The sequence below is a fragment of the Phyllobates terribilis genome, unplaced genomic scaffold (assembly GCF_046119375.1).
Source record: "Phyllobates terribilis strain yellow unplaced genomic scaffold, ASM4611937v1 Scaffold_9__5_contigs__length_417890890, whole genome shotgun sequence".
NCBI classification, from domain to species: domain Eukaryota; kingdom Metazoa; phylum Chordata; class Amphibia; order Anura; family Dendrobatidae; genus Phyllobates; species Phyllobates terribilis.
In genome coordinates this window covers 399,602,640-399,623,519 of record NW_027362769.1, presented here as the reverse complement: position 1 = coordinate 399,623,519, position 20,880 = coordinate 399,602,640, and the positions used below count along the sequence as shown (strand labels likewise).

Below are 20,880 nucleotides of genomic sequence, written 5' to 3'. Positions count from 1 at the left end.
TGCTTCTCTGCCACGTTGCGGTGACTCTTGTGTATTTTGGCTCATAGTCACTAGGAAGAAATTACACAGTAAACACAATTGCACATATTAGTCCATGACAAAGTCCTTTCATTCAGCACTGACACAACCACCCAACTGTGTGCCAAAATTAAGGCCCGCGGGCCATTGCCGGCCCACCATGTCATTTTATGTGGCTCGCAAGGTCAGGACACAGAAGAACTGGCTCTCCCTTTTCCCTGTACAGAAAGTCAGTCCGAGCAGTGTGGAGGTGCGTGCAAAAGCTCAATATCTGCCCCTTGTGAAGGCACCACCACCATCTCTCCTAATTATAGGCTACGGTCTACGTTATCACTGGCAGCGATTAGCAGAGGGGGTGGCGGCAGTGAGGCGCCCCTGAGGGTTCAGTCGCCACAGAGGTACTGCATCTCACCCAGAGGTGTGGTATCTCACTCTCAGGTAAGGATGGAGTGCTGCCAGGGACCCTAACACCTGCATCCAACACTACACCCTTCCAGACCAGCAGGAGGGGCAAGATGAATGGCCTTATGCTGAGCCCTGTCCCTGGTTGGAAGTGGGGGGAATCGAGTGAGGGGGAACCATGTAGTGGGTGTGGGTGGAGGAAGCAGGACAGGGGAGCACTTCAGTAGGAAAAACGGGGAGCCATCTTGGGAGAGAGAGTTCAGTCTGAGGAGACAGCCTGAGGAGAGAGTGTGGGAGCAGGAGCTCTGTAGAAGCTCTGCTCAGAGAAGAGGGCCTAGACAGAGAGGCCCAGGAGGACTGGCTGAAGAGGAAGGGAGCAGAGGAAGGCTCCAGGAGTGAGGGGATCCCAGGGGCACGGCGAGTGCGGAAGCCACCCGTGCGCCCGAATGTGCAGGAACGTGGAGGGATCAGGCCGCAAAGGGGACCGGCCCCTAACTAGTGAAGAACTACAAGGCTCAGCTAGAAACTGGAGGCTTCTGTACTTTCAGGGTGCAGCTGCTCACAACCGCAACTACATCGCTAAAAAGGTAGCCACAGAGGATTCAGGGGACTTCAGGTTGCCAGCCAAAATCCAAGGTTACCGGCTTGGGACACTGGTTGCGAGGCGCAGGGCAGGAGGGTGAGAGCCAGAGCAGGAAGATGACCGAGGAAGGCACACAGCATGGGGTCCCGTTACGTGTTCTAGAAACACCTGGGAGTTTGCTGAACCCCTGCCTTGGTAAACACAGGATGGCGGCGGCTCCATATAGCACCACAGGAGGCGTCATGAACATTATCTATAAAAACTATTCCCCTTTTCACTTTTCCCCTTTTATTGACCGCCCTGGGTCACGGACTGGGTCACTGCCACTGTGACATCCCCCAGCATCGACCAGCCCGGCTACCGAGCACCCCACGGCCCAGGGGGCGCGTCACCAACACAAGGAGCGGGCGCCATCTTTAAATCAGAGCAGATGCAGCCAGTACTTAGCATAGGGATGCTTCCATGTTGGACTCGGTGTAAAAGAGTTTGACACCCCTGTGACCATGTCACTGATATTCTGACCTTTTGCTTGTGGAGCTGCAGGTTTGGAGCACAGTGGGTGTTCTCTCTGAGGCCTTTCCCTTTCTGCTCCCTTCTCTAACCCGACTGAGTCCAATAAATTTTTGCTTTTCTTTTTAAGGGTCAAGAAGGAGTTAAAATAATTAAATAAATTATAGTCACCTGGTATTACACAGCTCCCGGGGCTTCTTCAGTGATCGACATCAAGTGGTCACATGGGAAGCAAAGGTATGTCACGTCGGACACCCGAAAAGCCGAAAACTAGTACGGAGGGCTGTGGTGCTGCGGAGGTGTCGGGCACAGAACAGGTGGGGGGGCCTAGGACAGGTGACGACGATCATTTTTTTATTTCAATATTTTTTAATTGAGCTTGAGGGCTCGAAGCATAATAAATAATTTTTTACAACGATTGAGGCATCTTTGATTCAGAGCAATTTAATTCAGAACCAAATCGAATTTGCCTGAAACAAATTTTGGGAAATTCCCAGATTTTTATGGTGGGTTCATGGGGTGGGGGCGGTGAGCCAAGGTGGACTGTCGACAAGTTGGTAAATCAAATGTGTATTCCATTGTGGGGAAACTTAACAGTTAATAAGAAACGAACATTGTGTCTTGTTCTCTTACTTCCGATAACTCTGTGCACTTATTTATCCTCTGCCAATGAACCCACCGGTTCCAGGAAGTCCAGGTTGAGGTTAATATTGGACCTGACACTGACGCGTGACCTCGTCCTTCATAAAGCAGAGGTCTGAGCTCTGTCCACAGTCTGCAGGTAGTCGCCACCATGAAGGTAAGAGCAGAGCGGGGGAGGGGAGCCGGTGATACAATGTCACCTGCTGGAAGGTTCTAAGTTCTATCGTTGGCGATTCTCACATATCTGATTGTATTCTATTACTTTCCCCCATCAAAAGTCGCTGCTGATCGTCCTCCTCCTCCTTCTGCTGCACTGCGCTCATTCTGCGCCTCTGAACCAGGCTAACCGTGAGTACAGCGTCACTTCTCTGCCCTGGTGATGGTCCACTGATGTGATCACATCATCTTCATCCAATTCTAAATCAATGGGTTTAGTGAGATTGCACAGAAATCTACTCAAAAAAATTGGTTGCGACCTCCGGGATTGTGCCTCACATGGATTTTAGGTCACTTCTATGGTTCCTGGGATGTTGTGGGCTCAATCATGACCCAATGGCCAGTAGAACAATATCTTAGAGGGTGAGATGATTGTACCTGGACAGGTGCTCAGGTCCGGCTTTACAGAGGGGCTCTACACACCTCCATTTATAATCAAGGCGTAGTCGGGCTCTGAACATTTCAGGTCATTTCACTGGTAGCACAGACTCTGGAGTACCCTACTCATAGGACACGATATAGGACATCATGTTTGATATGTGGCCGGAGATAGATGTAAGAGGTACGCCAAACTTGTGTGGTAAGCCGTAACCTCAGTATAATTTACAGGATGGACCTGGAGATTCCCCACAGTCTCTTACAAGTAGAAAATGTGATCACATGAGCCGGTTGCTTAGACGCTACATTTACAGACTCTTCGCAGACACTAATTTCACACTCATCATCTTCTGACCATTTCACCACAACAAGACTCACACTTGTAACTGTCCAATCCCCCCCGACGTCTCAGCCCGGTGCTGAAAATGAGAATCTCGCTCTCTCACGCTCCCGGCCTTCAGTAGGCCTTTGCACTCACGCGCACTCAAAAGACCTCATGATGTAAGAAGCAAATTCCTCACTGTCCACGTATCCCATGATTTTGGTGGCAATTCCTCACTGTCCACATACATACAGCCCTCGCAGGTGATACAACATGGCGGCTCTTCATCTAGGTTTAAACAGTCTATCTTTACGTCAAGTGGCTTCCTTACTAGGCTCCTTATGCTCTCTTGGCTCCTCAGCCTGCTCATCCTCACTATCACTAGGCTTATCACCCTTCTCATCCGCATTAGGCGCCTTACCAACACTAGGCTCCTCACCCTTTGGACTTCACTAGGCTCTTTACCCTCCTTGAACTCTTCAGCCCCCTCACCCTCACTAGGCTCCTCACCTCACTAGGCTCCTTACCCTCCTCATCCTCAGTATTCTCTTCACTCTCCATAAGCTCCTCGCCCTCACTAGACTTCTCACGCTTCTCACCCTCACTAGACTCTTCACCATTTTCACCCTCACTAGGCTCCTTACCCTCCTCATCCTCAGTAGGCTCTTCACTCTCCATAAGCTCCTCGCCCTCACTAGACTCTTCACCATTCTCACCCTCACTAGACTTCTCACCCTTCTCACCCTCACTAGACTCTTCACCCTTCTCACCCTCACTAGACTTCTCACCATTCTCACCCTCACTAGACTCTTCACCCTTCTCACCCTCACTAGGCTTCTCACGCTTCTCACCCTCACTAGACTTCTCACCCTTCTCACCCTCACTAGACTCCTCACTCTCCTCACCCTCACTAGACTCTTCTCCATTCTCACCCTCACTAGACTTCTCACCCTTCTCACCCTCACTAGACTCTTCACCCTTCTCACCCTCACTAGACTTCTCACCATTCTCACCCTCACTAGGCTTCTCAGCCTTCTCACCCTCACTAGACTCCTCACTCTCCTCACCCTCACTAGACTTCTCACCTTTCTCACCCTCACTAGACTCTTCACCCTTCTCACCCTCACTAGACTTCTCACCATTCTCACCCTCACTAGGCTTCTCACGCTTCTCACCCTCACTAGACTTCTCACCATTCTCACCCTCACTAGACTCCTCACTCTCCTCACCCTCACTAGACTCTTCTCCATTCTCACCCTCACTAGACTTCTCACCATTCTCACCCTCACTAGGCTTCTCACCCTCCTCACCCTCACTAGACTCTTCACCCTTCTCACCCTCACTAGACTCTTCACCCTTCTCACCCTCACTAGACTTCTCACCATTCTCACCCTCACTAGGCTTCTCACCCTCCTCGCCCACAGTTCCGCAGTGCACCCGGGATCCGTTACCTTCCCTTCACGCAGCTCCACGTCCATCGTCTCCTGCACGCCAGAGGATAAGGCACTCTTCATGCGATTGGTGGCTTCAGTGTTTGGAACGTGACAGTACAGTCCACCACCACTTTTACACAGTTAGCACAAGTCCAGGTGTGGAACGTGAAAGCTCACAAATCAATAGGCCAGTCTTTCTTGTGAGAAGGTTATCCAGAAAGTCATTTTTAACCCTCTTCCATGGCTGCTCACTTTCAGTAGTATCTGTCTCTGTGGACCAGCAGAACAAGACCTGCGATGACTCAACGAACAAGAGCCACATTTCATGGCCCGTAATAGTTGGATTGTGGTCAAGCACAGGGACTTTGAAGGCCCCATATGAGACGAGACATAGGGAACTGTAGGAAGGTGAACACAGACATTCAGAGTATCGTGTTCCAAAAAAGCATTGAGAAGACCATCCAGGATGCTAAATGTTTATCATTGTGGTGGAAAATTGGTCAATGTCTGGTGCTGTGTCCTCTGAGCCAGAAAAGAATTTCAGAATATCAATAATAATCAAATCTCCAAAATTCTTCATCTAGGTTTATCTCCTTGGCTTTATCCTTTAAGGGACATTTCTGTAGCGTAATGACATTGTCATCTGACCTCATCTTGTATCCTCTCCTCCTAGTCAATATGTGCAGAGATACCTGCCACCCCCTTGACTGCTCGGATGTGTTTGCCCAGGGTCTGACCTTGGACGGGGTGTATCTCATATACCCCGGCAATGTGGGCTCTTCCCCTGTAGCTGTGTATTGTGACATGAAAAGTGTTGGAGGACCCTGGACGGTGAGTAGCGGCAGTGACTTTTTTGGTACCGCATTTTAGAGAGCTGGTGCAGCACGAGAGAAGTCTTAGAAATGGGAATGAGAGTCTCAGATTATGGAGGATATTAGCCTCAGATCAATGTGAGCTCCTATACTCTCATTTGATGCATGTAGTAGTGCTGGAGGACCTTGGATGGTGAGCACCTGCTCCTATGCTGTCATCTGACGCCCGTCCTACCAATGTCTGAGTCTCTCTAGATAGATGAGGTCTCCCCCATCTCTCATCACATTGCTGCCCCCTGCTGGCGCATTGTAGCTGGAGCTGAACCGTTCATCTCCTTGCAGGTCTTTCAGAAGAGGTTTGATGGTGGTGTGGATTTCTACCGGGATTGGGAAGACTATAAGTCCGGCTTTGGCCGAGCCTCTGGCGAATACTGGCTGGGTAACTGCTCCTTCCTCACTTTGGGGTCACTGGCTTCACATTGGGGGGGACACAACGCTGAATATTGGTCATTCATCTATTCAGGTTTACAGAACATTTTCCTCCTGACCCAGAAGAAGAAGTATCGTCTGCGCATCGACATGGAGGACTTTGAGAACGACACACGACATGTGACCTATGACTCCTTCTCCCTCTCACCTCTGGCCGTCAACCCTGATGAGGACGGGTACAAGCTGGATATTGATGGGTTTAAGGAGGGAAATCCTGCAAAACGTGCTGGTAGGTGGCATAGGGGCTCATGAAATAGTGTCATATAGTGCATAAATAATACTGCAATACAGTGCATAAATAATACTGCCATACAGTGCAGAAATAATACTGGCATAAACTGTATAAATAATACAGGGTATGAATAATACTACCATATAGTGCAGAAATAATACTGCCATACAGTGCAGAAATAATACTGGCATAAACTGTATAAATAATACAGGGTATGAATAATACTACCATATAGTGCATAAATAATACTGCCATACAGTGTATAAATAATACAGGGCATAAATAATACTGCCATACAGTGTATAAATAATACAGGGCATAAATAATACTGCCATACAGTGTATAAATAATACTACCATAAAGTGTATAAATAATACAGGGTATGAATAATACTACCATACAGTGTATAAATAATACAGGGTATGAATAATACTACCATATAGTGCATAAATAATACTGCCATACAGTGTATAAATAATACTGCCATACAGTGTATAAATAATACAGTGCATAAATAATACTGCCATACAGTGCAGAAATAATACTGCCATACAGTGTATAAATAATACAGGGCATAAATAATACTGCCATACAGTGTATAAATAATACTACCATACAGTGTATAAATAATACAGGGCATAAATAATACTACTATACAGTGCAGAAATAATACTGGCATAAAGTGTATAAATAATACAGGGCATAAATAATACTACCATACAGTGCATAAATAATACTGCCATACAGTGTATAAATAATACAGGGCATAAATAATACTGCCATACAGTGCATAAATAATACTGCCATACAGTGTATAAATAATACAGGGCATAAATAATACTACCATACAGTGTATAAATAATACTACCATACAGTGTATAAATAATACAGGGCATAAATAATACTGCAATACAGTGCATAAATAATACTACCATACAGTGTATAAATAATACTGCCATACAGTGTATAAATAATACAGGACATAAATAATACTGCCATACAGTGTATAGATAATACTGCCATACAGTGTATAAATAATACAGGACATAAATAATACTGCCATACAGTGCATAAATAATACTATCATACAGTGTATAAATAATACTGCCATACAGTGTATAAATAATGCAGGACATAAATAATACTGCAATACAGTGCATAAATAATACTGCCATACAGTGTATAAATAATACTGCCATACAGTGTATAAATAATACAGGGCATAAATAATACTGCCATACAGTGCATAAATAATACTATCATACAGTGTCTAAATAATACTGCCATACAGTGTATAAATAATGCAGGACATAAATAATACTACCATACAGTGTATAAATAATACAGGGCATAAATAATACTGCAATACAGTGTATAAATAATACTGCCATACAGTGTATAAATAATGCAGGACATAAATAATACTGCAATACAGTGCATAAATAATACTGCCATACAGTGCATAAATAATACTGCCATATAGTGTATAAATAATGCAGGACATAAATAATACTGCAGTACAGTGCATAAATAATACTGCCATACAGTGTATAAATAATACAGGACATAAATAATACTGCAATACAGTGCATAAATAATACTACCATACAGTGTATAAATAATACAGGACATAAATAATACTGCAATACAGTGCATAAATAATACTACCATACTGTGTATAGATAATACTGCCATACAGTGTATAAATAATACAGGACATAAATAATACTGCCATACAGTGCATACATAATACTGTCATACAGTGTATAAATAATACAGGGCATAACTAATGCTGCAATACAGTGCATAAATAATACTACCATACAGTGTATAAATAATACTACCATACAGTGTATAAATAATACAGGGCATAAATAATACTGCAATACAGTGCATAAATAATACTACCATACAGTGTATAAATAATACTGCCATACAGTGTATAAATAATACAGGAAATAAATATTACTGCAATACAGTGCATAAATAATACTGCCATACAGTGCATAAATAATACCATACAGTGTATAAATAATACTGCCATACAGTGTATAAATAATACAGGGCATAAATAATACTGCAATACAGTGCATAAATAATACTACCATACAGTGTATAAATAATACTGCCATACAGTGTATAAATAATACAGGACATAAATAATACTGCAATACAGTGCATAAATAATACTGCCATACAGTGCATAAATAATACTACCATACAGTGTATAAATAATACTGCCATACAGTGTATAAATAATACAGGGCATAAATAATACTGCAATACAGTGCATAAATAATACTACCATACAGTGTATAAATAATACTGCCATACAGTGTATAAATAATACAGGACATAAATAATACTGCAATACAGTGCATAAATAATACTACCATACAGTGTATAGATAATACTGCCATACAGTGTATAAATAATACAGGGCATAAATAATACTACCATACAGTGTATAAATAATACAGGGCATAAATAATACTGCAATGCAGTGCATAAATAATACTACCATGCAGTGTATAAATAATACTACCATACAGTGTATAAATAATACAGGGCATAAATAATACTGCAATACAGTGTATAAATAATACTACCATACAGTGTATAAATAATACTGCCATACAGTGTATAAATAATACAGGACATAAATAATACTGCAATACAGTGCATAAATAATACTACCATACAGTGTATAAATAATACTGCCATACAGTGTTTAAATAATACAGGGCATAAATAATACTACCATACAGTGTACAAATAATACTACCATACAGTGTATAAATAATACAGGGCATAAATAATACTGCAATACAGTGCATAAATAATACTACCATACAGTGTATAAATAATACTGCCATACAGTGTATAAATAATACAGGACATAAATAATACTGCAATACAGTGCATAAATAATACTGCCATACAGTGCATAAATAATACTACCATACAGTGTATAAATAATACTGCCATACAGTGTATAAATAATACAGGGCATAAATAATACTGCAATACAGTACATAAATAATACTACCATACAGTGTATAAATAATACTACCATACAGTGTATAAATAATACTGCCATACAGTGTATAAATAATACAGAGCATAAATAATACTGCAATAGAGTACATAAATAATACTACCATACAGTGTATAAATAATACAGGGCATAAATAATACTGCAATACAGTGTATAAATAATACTACCATACAGTGTATAAATAATACTGCCATACAGTGTATAAATAATACAGGACATAAATAATACTGCAATACAGTGCATAAATAATACTGCCATACAGTGCATAAATAATACTACCATACAGTGTATAAATAATACTGCCATACAGTGTATAAATAATACAGGGCATAAATAATACTGCAATACAGTACATAAATAATACTACCATACAGTGTATAAATAATACTACCATACAGTGTATAAATAATACTGCCATACAGTGTATAAATAATACAGAGCATAAATAATACTGCAATAGAGTACATAAATAATACTACCATACAGTGTATAAATAATACAGGGCATAAATAATACTGCAATACAGTGTATAAATAATACTACCATACAGTGTATAAATAATACTGCCATACAGTGTATAAATAATACAGGACATAAATAATACTGCAATACAGTGCATAAATAATACTACCATACAGTGTATAGATAATACTGCCATACAGTGTATAAATAATATAGGGCATAAATAATACTACCATACAGTGTATAAATAATACTACCATACAGTGTATAAATAATACAGGGCATAAATAATACTGCAATACAGTGCATAAATAATACTACCATACAGTGTATAAATAATACAGGACATAAATAATACTGCAATACAGTGCATAAATAATACTACCATACAGTGTATAGATAATACTGCCATACAGTGTATAAATAATACAGGGCATAAATAATACTACCATACAGTGTATAAATAATACTGCCATACAGTGTATAAATAATACAGGACATAAATAATACTGCAATACAGTGCATAAATAATACTACCATACAGTGTATAAATAATACAGGGCATAAATAATACTGCAATACAGTGCATAAATAATACTACCATACAGTGTATAAATAATACTGCCATACAGTGTATAAATAATACAGGGCATAAATAATACTGCCATACAGTGTATAAATAATACTGCCATACAGTGTATAAATAATACAGGACATAAATAATACTGCAATACAGTGCATAAATAATACTACCATACAGTGTATAAATAATACAGGACATAAATAATACTGCAATACAGTGCATAAATAATACTACCATACAGTGTATAGATAATACTGCCATACAGTGTATAAATAATACAGGGCATAAATAATACTACCATACAGTGTATAAATAATACTGCCATACAGTGTATAAATAATACAGGACATAAATAATACTGCAATACAGTGCATAAATAATACTACCATACAGTGTATAAATAATACAGGGCATAAATAATACTGCAATACAGTGCATAAATAATACTACCATACAGTGTATAAATAATACTGCCATACAGTGTATAAATAATACAGGGCATAAATAATACTGCCATACAGTGTATAAATAATACTGCCATACAGTGTATAAATAATACAGGACATAAATAATACTGCAATACAGTGCATAAATAATACTACCATACAGTGTATAAATAATACAGGACATAAATAATACTGCAATACAGTGCATAAATAATACTACCATACAGTGTATAGATAATACTGCCATACAGTGTATAAATAATACAGGGCATAAATAATACTACCATACAGTGTATAAATAATACAGGACATAAATAATACTGCAATACAGTGCATAAATAATACTACCATACAGTGTATAAATAATACAGGACATAAATAATACTGCAATACAGTGCATAAATAATACTACCATACAGTGCATAAATAATACTGCCATACAGTGTATAAATAATACAAGACATAAATAATACTACCATACAGTGTATAAATAATACTGCCATACAGTGTATAAATAATACAGGGCATAAATAATACTGCAATACAGTGCATAAATAATACTACCATGCAGTGTATAAATAATACTGCCATACAGTGTATAAATAATACAGGACATAAATAATACTGCCATACAGTGTATAAATAATACTGCCATACAGTGTATAAATAATACATGACATAAATAATACTGCAATACAGTGCATAAATAATACTACCATACAGTGTATAAATAATACAGGGCATAAATAATACTGCAATACAGTGCATAAATAATACTACCATACAGTGTATAAATAATACTGCCATACAGTGTATAAATAATACAGGACATAAATAATACTGCAATACAGTGCATAAATAATACTACCATACAGTGTATAAATAATACTACCATACAGTGTATAAATAATACAGGGCATAAATAATACTGCAATACAGTTCATAAATAATACTACCATACAGTGTATAAATAATACTGCCATACAGTGTATAAATAATACAGGACATAAATAATACTGCAATACAGTGCATAAATAATACTACCATACAGTGTATAAATAATACTGCCATACAGTGTATAAATAATACAGGACATAAATAATACTGCCATACAGTGCATACATAATACTGTCATACAGTGTATAAATAATACAGGGCATAACTAATACTGCAATACAGTGCATAAATAATACTACCATACAGTGTATAAATAATACTGCCATACAGTGTATAAATAATACAGGACATAAATAATACTGCCGTACAGTGCATAAATAATACTACCATACAGTGTATAAATAATACTGCCATACAGTGTATAAATAATACAGGACATAAATAATACTGCAATACAGTGCATAAATAATACTACCATACAGTGTATAAATAATACTGCCATACAGTGTATAAATAATACAGGACATAAATAATACTGCAATACAGTGCATAAATAATACTGCCATACAATGCATAAATAATACTACCATACAGTGTATAAATAATACTGCCATACAGTGTATAAATAATACAGGGCATAAATAATACTGCAATACAGTGCATAAATAATACTACCATACAGTGTATAAATAATACTGCCATACAGTGTATAAATAATACTGGACATAAATAATACTGCAATACAGTGCATAAATAATACTACCATACAGTGTATAGATAATACTGCCATACAGTGTATAAATAATACAGGGCATAAATAATACTGCAATACAGTGCATAAATAATACTACCATGCAGTGTATAAATAATACTACCATACAGTGTATAAATGATACTACCATACAGTGTATAAATAATACAGGGCATAAATAATACTGCAATGCAGTGCATAAATAATACTACCATGCAGTGTATAAATAATACTACCATACAGTGTATAAATAATACAGGGCATAAATAATACTGCAATACAGTGTCTAAATAATACTACCATACAGTGTATAAATAATACTGCCATACAGTGTATAAATAATACAGTGCATAAATAATACTACCATACAGTGTATAAATAATACTGCCATACAGTGTATAAATAATACAGGTCATAAATAATACTGCAATACAGTACATAAATAATACTACCATGCAGTGTATAGATAATACTGCCATACAGTGTATAAATAATACAGGGCATAAATAATACTACCATACAGTGTATAAATAATACTACCATACAGTGTATAAATAATACAGGGCATAAATAATACTGCAATACAGTGCATAAATAATACTACCATACAGTGTATAAATAATACTGCTATACAGTGTATAAATAATACAGGACATAAATAATACTGCAATACAGTGCATAAATAATACTGCCATACAGTGCATAAATAATACTACCATACTGTGTATAAATAATACTGTCATACAGTGTATAAATAATACAGGGCATAAATAATACTGCAATACAGTGCATAAATAATACTACCATACAGTGTATAAATAATACTGCCATACAGTGTATAAATAATACAGGACATAAATAATACTGCAATACAGTGCATAAATAATACTACCATACAGTGTATAGATAATACTGCCATACAGTGTATAAATAATACAGGGCATAAATAATACTACCATACAGTGTATAAATAATACTACCATATAGTGTATAAATAATACAGGGCATAAGTAATACTGCAATGCAGTGCATAAATAATACTACCATGCAGTGTATAAATAATACTACCATACAGTGTATAAATAATACAGGGCATAAATAATACTGCAATACAGTGTATAAATAATACTACCATACAGTGTATAAATAATACTGCCATACAGTGTATAAATATTACAGGACATAAATAATACTGCAATACAGTGCATAAATAATACTACCATACAGTGTATAAATAATACTGCCATACAGAGTATAAATAATATAGGGCATAAATAATACTACCATACAGTGTATAAATAATACTACCATACAGTGTATAAATAATACAGGGCATAAATAATACTGCAATACAGTGCATAAATAATACTACCATACAGTGTATAAATAATACTGCCATACAGTGTATAAATAATACAGGACATAAATAATACTGCAATACAGTGCATAAATAATACTACCATACAGTGTATAGATAATACTGCCATACAGTGTATAAATAATACAGGGCATAAATAATACTACCATACAGTGTATAAATAATACTGCCATACAGTGTATAAATAATACAGGACATAAATAATACTGCAATACAGTGCATAAATAATACTACCATACAGTGTATAAATAATACAGGGCATAAATAATACTGCAATACAGTGCATAAATAATACTACCATACAGTGTATAAATAATACTGCCATACAGTGTATAAATAATACAGGACATAAATAATACTGCAATACAGTGCATAAATAATACTACCATACAGTGCATAAATAATACTGCCATACAGTGTATAAATAATGCAGGACATAAATAATACTACCATACAGTGTATAAATAATACTGCCATACAGTGTATAAATAATACAGGGCATAAATAATACTGCAATACAGTGCATAAATAATAATACCATGCAGTGTATAAATAATACTGCCATACAGTGTATAAATAATACAGGACATAAATAATACTGCCATACAGTGTATAAATAATACTGCCATACAGTGTATAAATAATACATGACATAAATAATACTGCAATACAGTGCATAAATAATACTACCATACAGTGTATAAATAATACAGGGCAAAAATAATACTGCAATACAGTGCATAAATAATACTACCATACAGTGTATAAATAATACTGCCATACAGTGTATGAATAATACAGGACATAAATAATACTGCAATACAGTGCATAAATAATACTACCATACAGTGTATAAATAATACTACCATACAGTGTATAAATAATACAGGGCATAAATAATACTGCAATACAGTTCATAAATAATACTACCATACAGTGTATAAATAATACTGCCATACAGTGTATAAATAATACAGGACATAAATAATACTGCAATACAGTGCATAAATAATACTACCATACAGTGTATAAATAATACTGCCATACAGTGTATAAATAATACAGGGCATAAATAATACTGCAATACAGTGCATAAATAATACTACCATACAGTGTATAAATAATACTGCCATACAGTGTATAAATAATACAGGGCATAAATAATACTGCAGTACAGTGCATAAATAATACTACCATACAGTGTATAAATAATACTGCCATACAGTGTATAAATAATACAGGACATAAATAATACTGCAATACAGTGCATAAATAATACTACCATACAGCGTATAAGTAATACTACCATACAGTGTATAAATAATACAGGGCATAAATAATACTGCAATACAGTGTATAAATAATACTACCATACAGTGTATAAATAATACAGGACATAAATAATACTGCAATACAGTGTATAAATAATACTACCATACAGTGTATAAATAATACTGCCATACAGTGTATAAATAATACAGGACATAAATAATACTGCAATACAGTGCATAAATAATACTACCATACAGTGTATAGATAATACTGCCATACAGAGTATAAATAATATAGGGCATAAATAATACTACCATACAGTGTATAAATAATACTACCATACAGTGTATAAATAATACAGGGCATAAATAATGCTGCAATACAGTGCATAAATAATACTACCATACAGTGTATAAATAATACTGCCATACAGTGTATAAATAATACAGGACATAAATAATACTGCAATACAGTGCATAAATAATACTACCATACAGTGTATAGATAATACTGCCATACAGTGTATAAATAATACAGGGCATAAATAATACTACCATACAGTGTATAAATAATACTGCCATACAGTGTATAAATAATACAGGACATAAATAATACTGCAATACAGTGCATAAATAATACTACCATACAGTGTATAAATAATACAGGGCATAAATAATACTGCAATACAGTGCATAAATAATACTACCATACAGTGTATAAATAATACTGCCATACAGTGTATAAATAATACAGGACATAAATAATACTGCAATACAGTGCATAAATAATACTACCATACAGTGCATAAATAATACTGCCATACAGTGTATAAATAATACAGGACATAAATAATACTACCATACAGTGTATAAATAATACTGCCATACAGTGTATAAATAATACAGGGCATAAATAATACTGCAATACAGTGCATAAATAATAATACCATGCAGTGTATAAATAATACTGCCATACAGTGTATAAATAATACAGGACATAAATAATACTGCCATACAGTGTATAAATAATACTGCCATACAGTGTATAAATAATACATGACATAAATAATACTGCAATACAGTGCATAAATAATACTACCATACAGTGTATAAATAATACAGGGCAAAAATAATACTGCAATACAGTGCATAAATAATACTACCATACAGTGTATAAATAATACTGCCATACAGTGTTTGAATAATACAGGACATAAATAATACTGCAATACAGTGCATAAATAATACTACCATACAGTGTATAAATAATACTACCATACAGTGTATAAATAATACAGGGCATAAATAATACTGCAATACAGTTCATAAATAATACTACCATACAGTGTATAAATAATACTGCCATACAGTGTATAAATAATACAGGACATAAATAATACTGCAATACAGTGCATAAATAATACTACCATACAGTGTATAAATAATATTGCCATACAGTGTATAAATAATACAGGACATAAATAATACTGCAATACAGTGCATAAATAATACTACCATACAGTTTATAAATAATACAGGGCATAAATAATACTGCAATACAGTGCATAAATAATACTACCATACAGTGTATAAATAATACTGCCATACAATGTATAAATAATACAGGACATAAATAATACTGCAATGCAGTGCATAAATAATACTACCATACAGTGTATAAATAATACTACCATACAGTGTATAAATAATACAGGGCATAAATAATACTGCAATACAGTTCATAAATAATATTACCATACAGTGTATAAATAATACTGCCATACAGTGTATAAATAATACAGGACATAAATAATACTGCAATACAGTGCATAAATAATACTACCATACAGTGTATAAATAATACTGCCATACAGTGTATAAATAATACAGGGCATAAATAATACTGCAATACAGTTCATAAATAATACTACCATACAGTGTATAAATAATACTGCCATACAGTGTATAAATAATACAGGGCATAAATAATACTGCAGTACAGTGCATAAATAATACTACCATACAGTGTATAAATAATACTGCCATACAGTGTATAAATAATACAGGACATAAATAATACTGCAATACAGTGCATAAATAATACTACCATACAGCGTATAAATAATACTACCATACAGTGTATAAATAATACAGGGCATAAATAATACTGCAATACAGTGCATAAATAATACTGCCATACAGTGTATAAATAATACTGCCATACAGTGTATAAATAATACAGGACATAAATAATACTGCAATACAGTGCATAAATAATACTACCATACAGTGTATAAATAATACTGCCATACAGTATATAAATAATACAGGACATAAATAATACTGCAATACAGTGCATAAATAATACTACCATACAGTGTATAGATAATACTACCATACAGTGTATAAATAATACAGGGCATAAATAATACTGCAATACAGTGCATAAATGATACTACCATACAGTGTATAAATAATACTGCCATACAGTGTATAAATAATACAGGACATAAATAATACTGCCATACAGTGTATAAATAATAGTACCATACAGTGTATAAATAATACTGCCATACAGTGTATAAATAATACAGGGCATAAATAATACTGCAATACAGTGCATAAATAATACTACCATACAGTGTATAAATAATACTGCCATACAGTGTATAAATAATACAGGACATAAATAATACTGCAATACAGTGTATAAATAATACTACCATACAGTGTATAAATAATACTGCCATACAGTGTATAAATAATACAGGACATAAATAATACTACCATACAGTGTATAAATAATACTATCGTACAGTGTATAAATAATACTGCCATACAGTGTATAAATAATACAGGACATAAATAATACTACCATACAGTGTATAAATAATACTACCATACAGTGTATAAATATTACAGGCCATAAATAATACTGCAATACAGTGCATAAATAATACTACCATACAGTGTTTAAATAATACTACCATACAGTGCGTAAATAATACTACCATACAGTGTATAAATAATACAGGGCATAAATAATACTGCAATACAGTGCATAAATAATACTACCATACAGTGTATAAATAATACTGCCATACAGTGTATAAATAATACAGGGCATAAATAATACTGCAATACAGTGCATAAATAATACTACCATACAGTGTATAAATAATACTGCCATACAGTGTATAAATAATACAGGGCATAAATAATACTGCAATACAGTGCATAAATAATACTACCATACAGTGTATAAATAATACTGCCATACAGTGTATAAATAATGCAGGACATAAATAATACTGCAATACAGTGCATAAATAATACTACCATACAGTGTATAAATAATACTGCCATACAGTGTATAAATAATACAGGGCATAAATAATACTGGAATACAGTGCATAAATAATACTACCATACAGTGTATAAATAATACTACCATACAGTGCATAAATAATACTACCATACAGTGTATAAATAATACAGGGCATAAATAATACTGCAGTACAGTGCATAAATAATACTACCATACAGTGTATAAATAATACTGCCATACAGTGTATAAATAATACAGGGCATAAATAATACTGCAATACAGTGCATAAATAATACTATCATACAGTGTATAAATAATACAGGGCATAAATAATACTACCATACAGTGTATAAATAATACTGGCATACAGTGCATAAATAATACTACCATACAGTGTATAAATAATACAGGGCATAAATAATACTACCATACAGTGTATAAATAATACTGCCATACAGTGCATAAATAATACTACCATACAGTGTATAAATAATACTGCCATACAGTGTATAAATAATACAGGACATAAATAATACTGCAATACAGTGCATAAATAATACTACCATACAGTGTATAAATAATGCTACCATACAGTGTATAAATATTACAGGGCATAAATAATACTGCAATACAGTGCATAAATAATACTACCATACAGTGTATAAATAATACTGCCATACAGTGTATAAATAATACAGGGCATAAATAGTACTGCAATACAGTGCATAAATAATACTACCATACAGTGTATAAATAATACTACCATACAGGGTATAAATATTACAGGCCATAAATAATACTGCAATACAGTGCATAAATAATACTACCATACAGTGTATAAATAATACTACCATACAGTGCATAAATAATACTACCATACAGTGTATAAATAATACAGGGCATAAATAATACTGCAATACAGTGTATAAATAATACTACCATACAGTGTATAAATAATACTGCCATACAGTGTATAAATAATACAGGGCATAAATAATACTGCAATACAGTGCATAAATAATGCTACCGTACAGTGTATAAATAATACTGCCATACAGTGTATAAATAATACAGGGCATAAATAATACTGCAATACAGGGCATAAATAATACTACCATACAGTGTATAAATAATACTGCCATACAGTGCATAAATAATACTACCATACAGTGTATAAATAATGCTACCATACAGTGTATAAATAATGCTACCATACAGTGTATAAATATTACAGGCCATAAATAATACTGCAATACAGTGCATAAATAATACTGCCATACAGTGTATAAATAATACTACCATACAGTGCATAAATAATACTACCATACAGTGTATAAATAATACAGGGCATAAATAGTAGCACCACACAGTAACTAAACATAAAAAGTAGTGTTGTGCAATCCAGACTTAATACTTCTGCCATACAATACCGGTATATAGTAACAGCGCCATACAGGGTCCAAAAGAAACAAAGGTACTAAAGCTCTGTGTCAGGAAATGTATTCAGTTCAGTTTTCTCATTTACAGGAAATTCTCTACCGAATCACAACCGGATGAACTTTTCTACCTACGACCGCGATAGAGACATCTATGTGGGTAACTGCGCAGTGATGTATCACGGGGCTTTCTGGTACAACCACTGTCATGGCGCCAATCTGAATGGGAAATACCAGCAGGGCGTCACCACGGAGTACGCCACCGGCGTTGTGTGGGCTACGTGGAAAGGAGCTTATTATTCGTTAAAAAGGACTGAGATGAAGATTGCGCCAACTAAGTCTGAGGAACAGTGATGGCGGCACAAAGTCACATGACCTAAGTGAGGGAAACCGTCAGAGAGTAGCGGATCACCGGCGCCATCACAATGTACGTACCTTCAATAATAAACGTATTTATAGAACTAGACTTTGTCTTTAGTTTCTTACCGTTCGTTAGATGGGAATGTTTTTCTTTATGTCCCATAAAAAAATAGATTCTAGTGATTGGCTCCAAAGTATTCAACAAATAGGGTAGTCTATGGCTCAACGTGTGGGAAAGACTTAGTGCAACACAAAGAGAAGAGGGAAATGGAGCCCAGACTCTAGGGAAAGGGAGAAGTGGAGACATCCTAGTCTGGTCTAGTGTCACCCTGCCTCAACAATCCACCCTATATTGTCTCTTCACCAATCGCCGCACGCATGCCTCGCACTGTCTTTCCCTGGCGTATGGTTAAGGCTAGGGATGGAAGGAGATGAGCACTAGTCGATCTCCACTAAACACTATAGACAACAAGGGTAGACAAACAGGGGGAAACTGCTTAGCTTTAGATGACTCCAGACAAATGCGAACACATCCTCAAGCTCCAGAGAGGGAGAAGTACTGCTCTTCCTAAAGCCTTCACAAGTAGTAATGAATATCGCAGGCACCTCCCTCTAGAACACACCAGGTATTTATACACCCAGGCCAGGGAGCTAATTAGCCAGAGGGAGGTAGCCGCTGGGTCCTAGAGACAACCTCTAAGAAGATGTCTGTAATGCCAAACATAGAGATCTCCTACAACCAAATTCTGAGCGACTGTCTGTCACTTCTGACACACCCGTGACATCACGGCACCAGTCTAAGGGGTTAATACCAGCATGGCATCAATGGTAGGTGAACTCCTGCCATCATATTGTCCACTCTTCCTCACAGTG

General features: G+C 35.6%; 2 protein-coding genes across 2 annotated transcripts; one reads left to right on the top strand and one right to left on the bottom strand.

Moving 5' to 3' along the window:
• The first annotated feature begins 1,618 nt into the window (after nt 1-1,618).
• LOC141162615 (microfibril-associated glycoprotein 4-like) lies at nt 1,619-20,113 on the top strand. Its single transcript, XM_073648888.1, has 7 exons — nt 1,619-1,750; nt 2,202-2,312; nt 2,431-2,503; nt 5,178-5,335; nt 5,659-5,755; nt 5,840-6,034; nt 19,739-20,113. Exons 2-7 carry the CDS (start codon nt 2,307-2,309, stop codon nt 19,999-20,001), a joined length of 792 nt encoding a protein of 263 aa, XP_073504989.1. The 5' UTR covers nt 1,619-1,750; nt 2,202-2,306; the 3' UTR covers nt 20,002-20,113.
• On the bottom strand, nt 2,773-5,157 carry LOC141162724 (uncharacterized). Its single transcript, XM_073649087.1, has 2 exons — nt 5,153-5,157; nt 2,773-4,527 (listed from the first exon to the last, which is right to left on the bottom strand). The coding sequence occupies exons 1-2, from the start codon at nt 5,155-5,157 to the stop codon at nt 3,507-3,509; spliced, it is 1,026 nt and encodes a 341-aa protein (XP_073505188.1). The 3' UTR covers nt 2,773-3,506.
• Nucleotides 20,114-20,880: the final 767 nt, after the last annotated feature.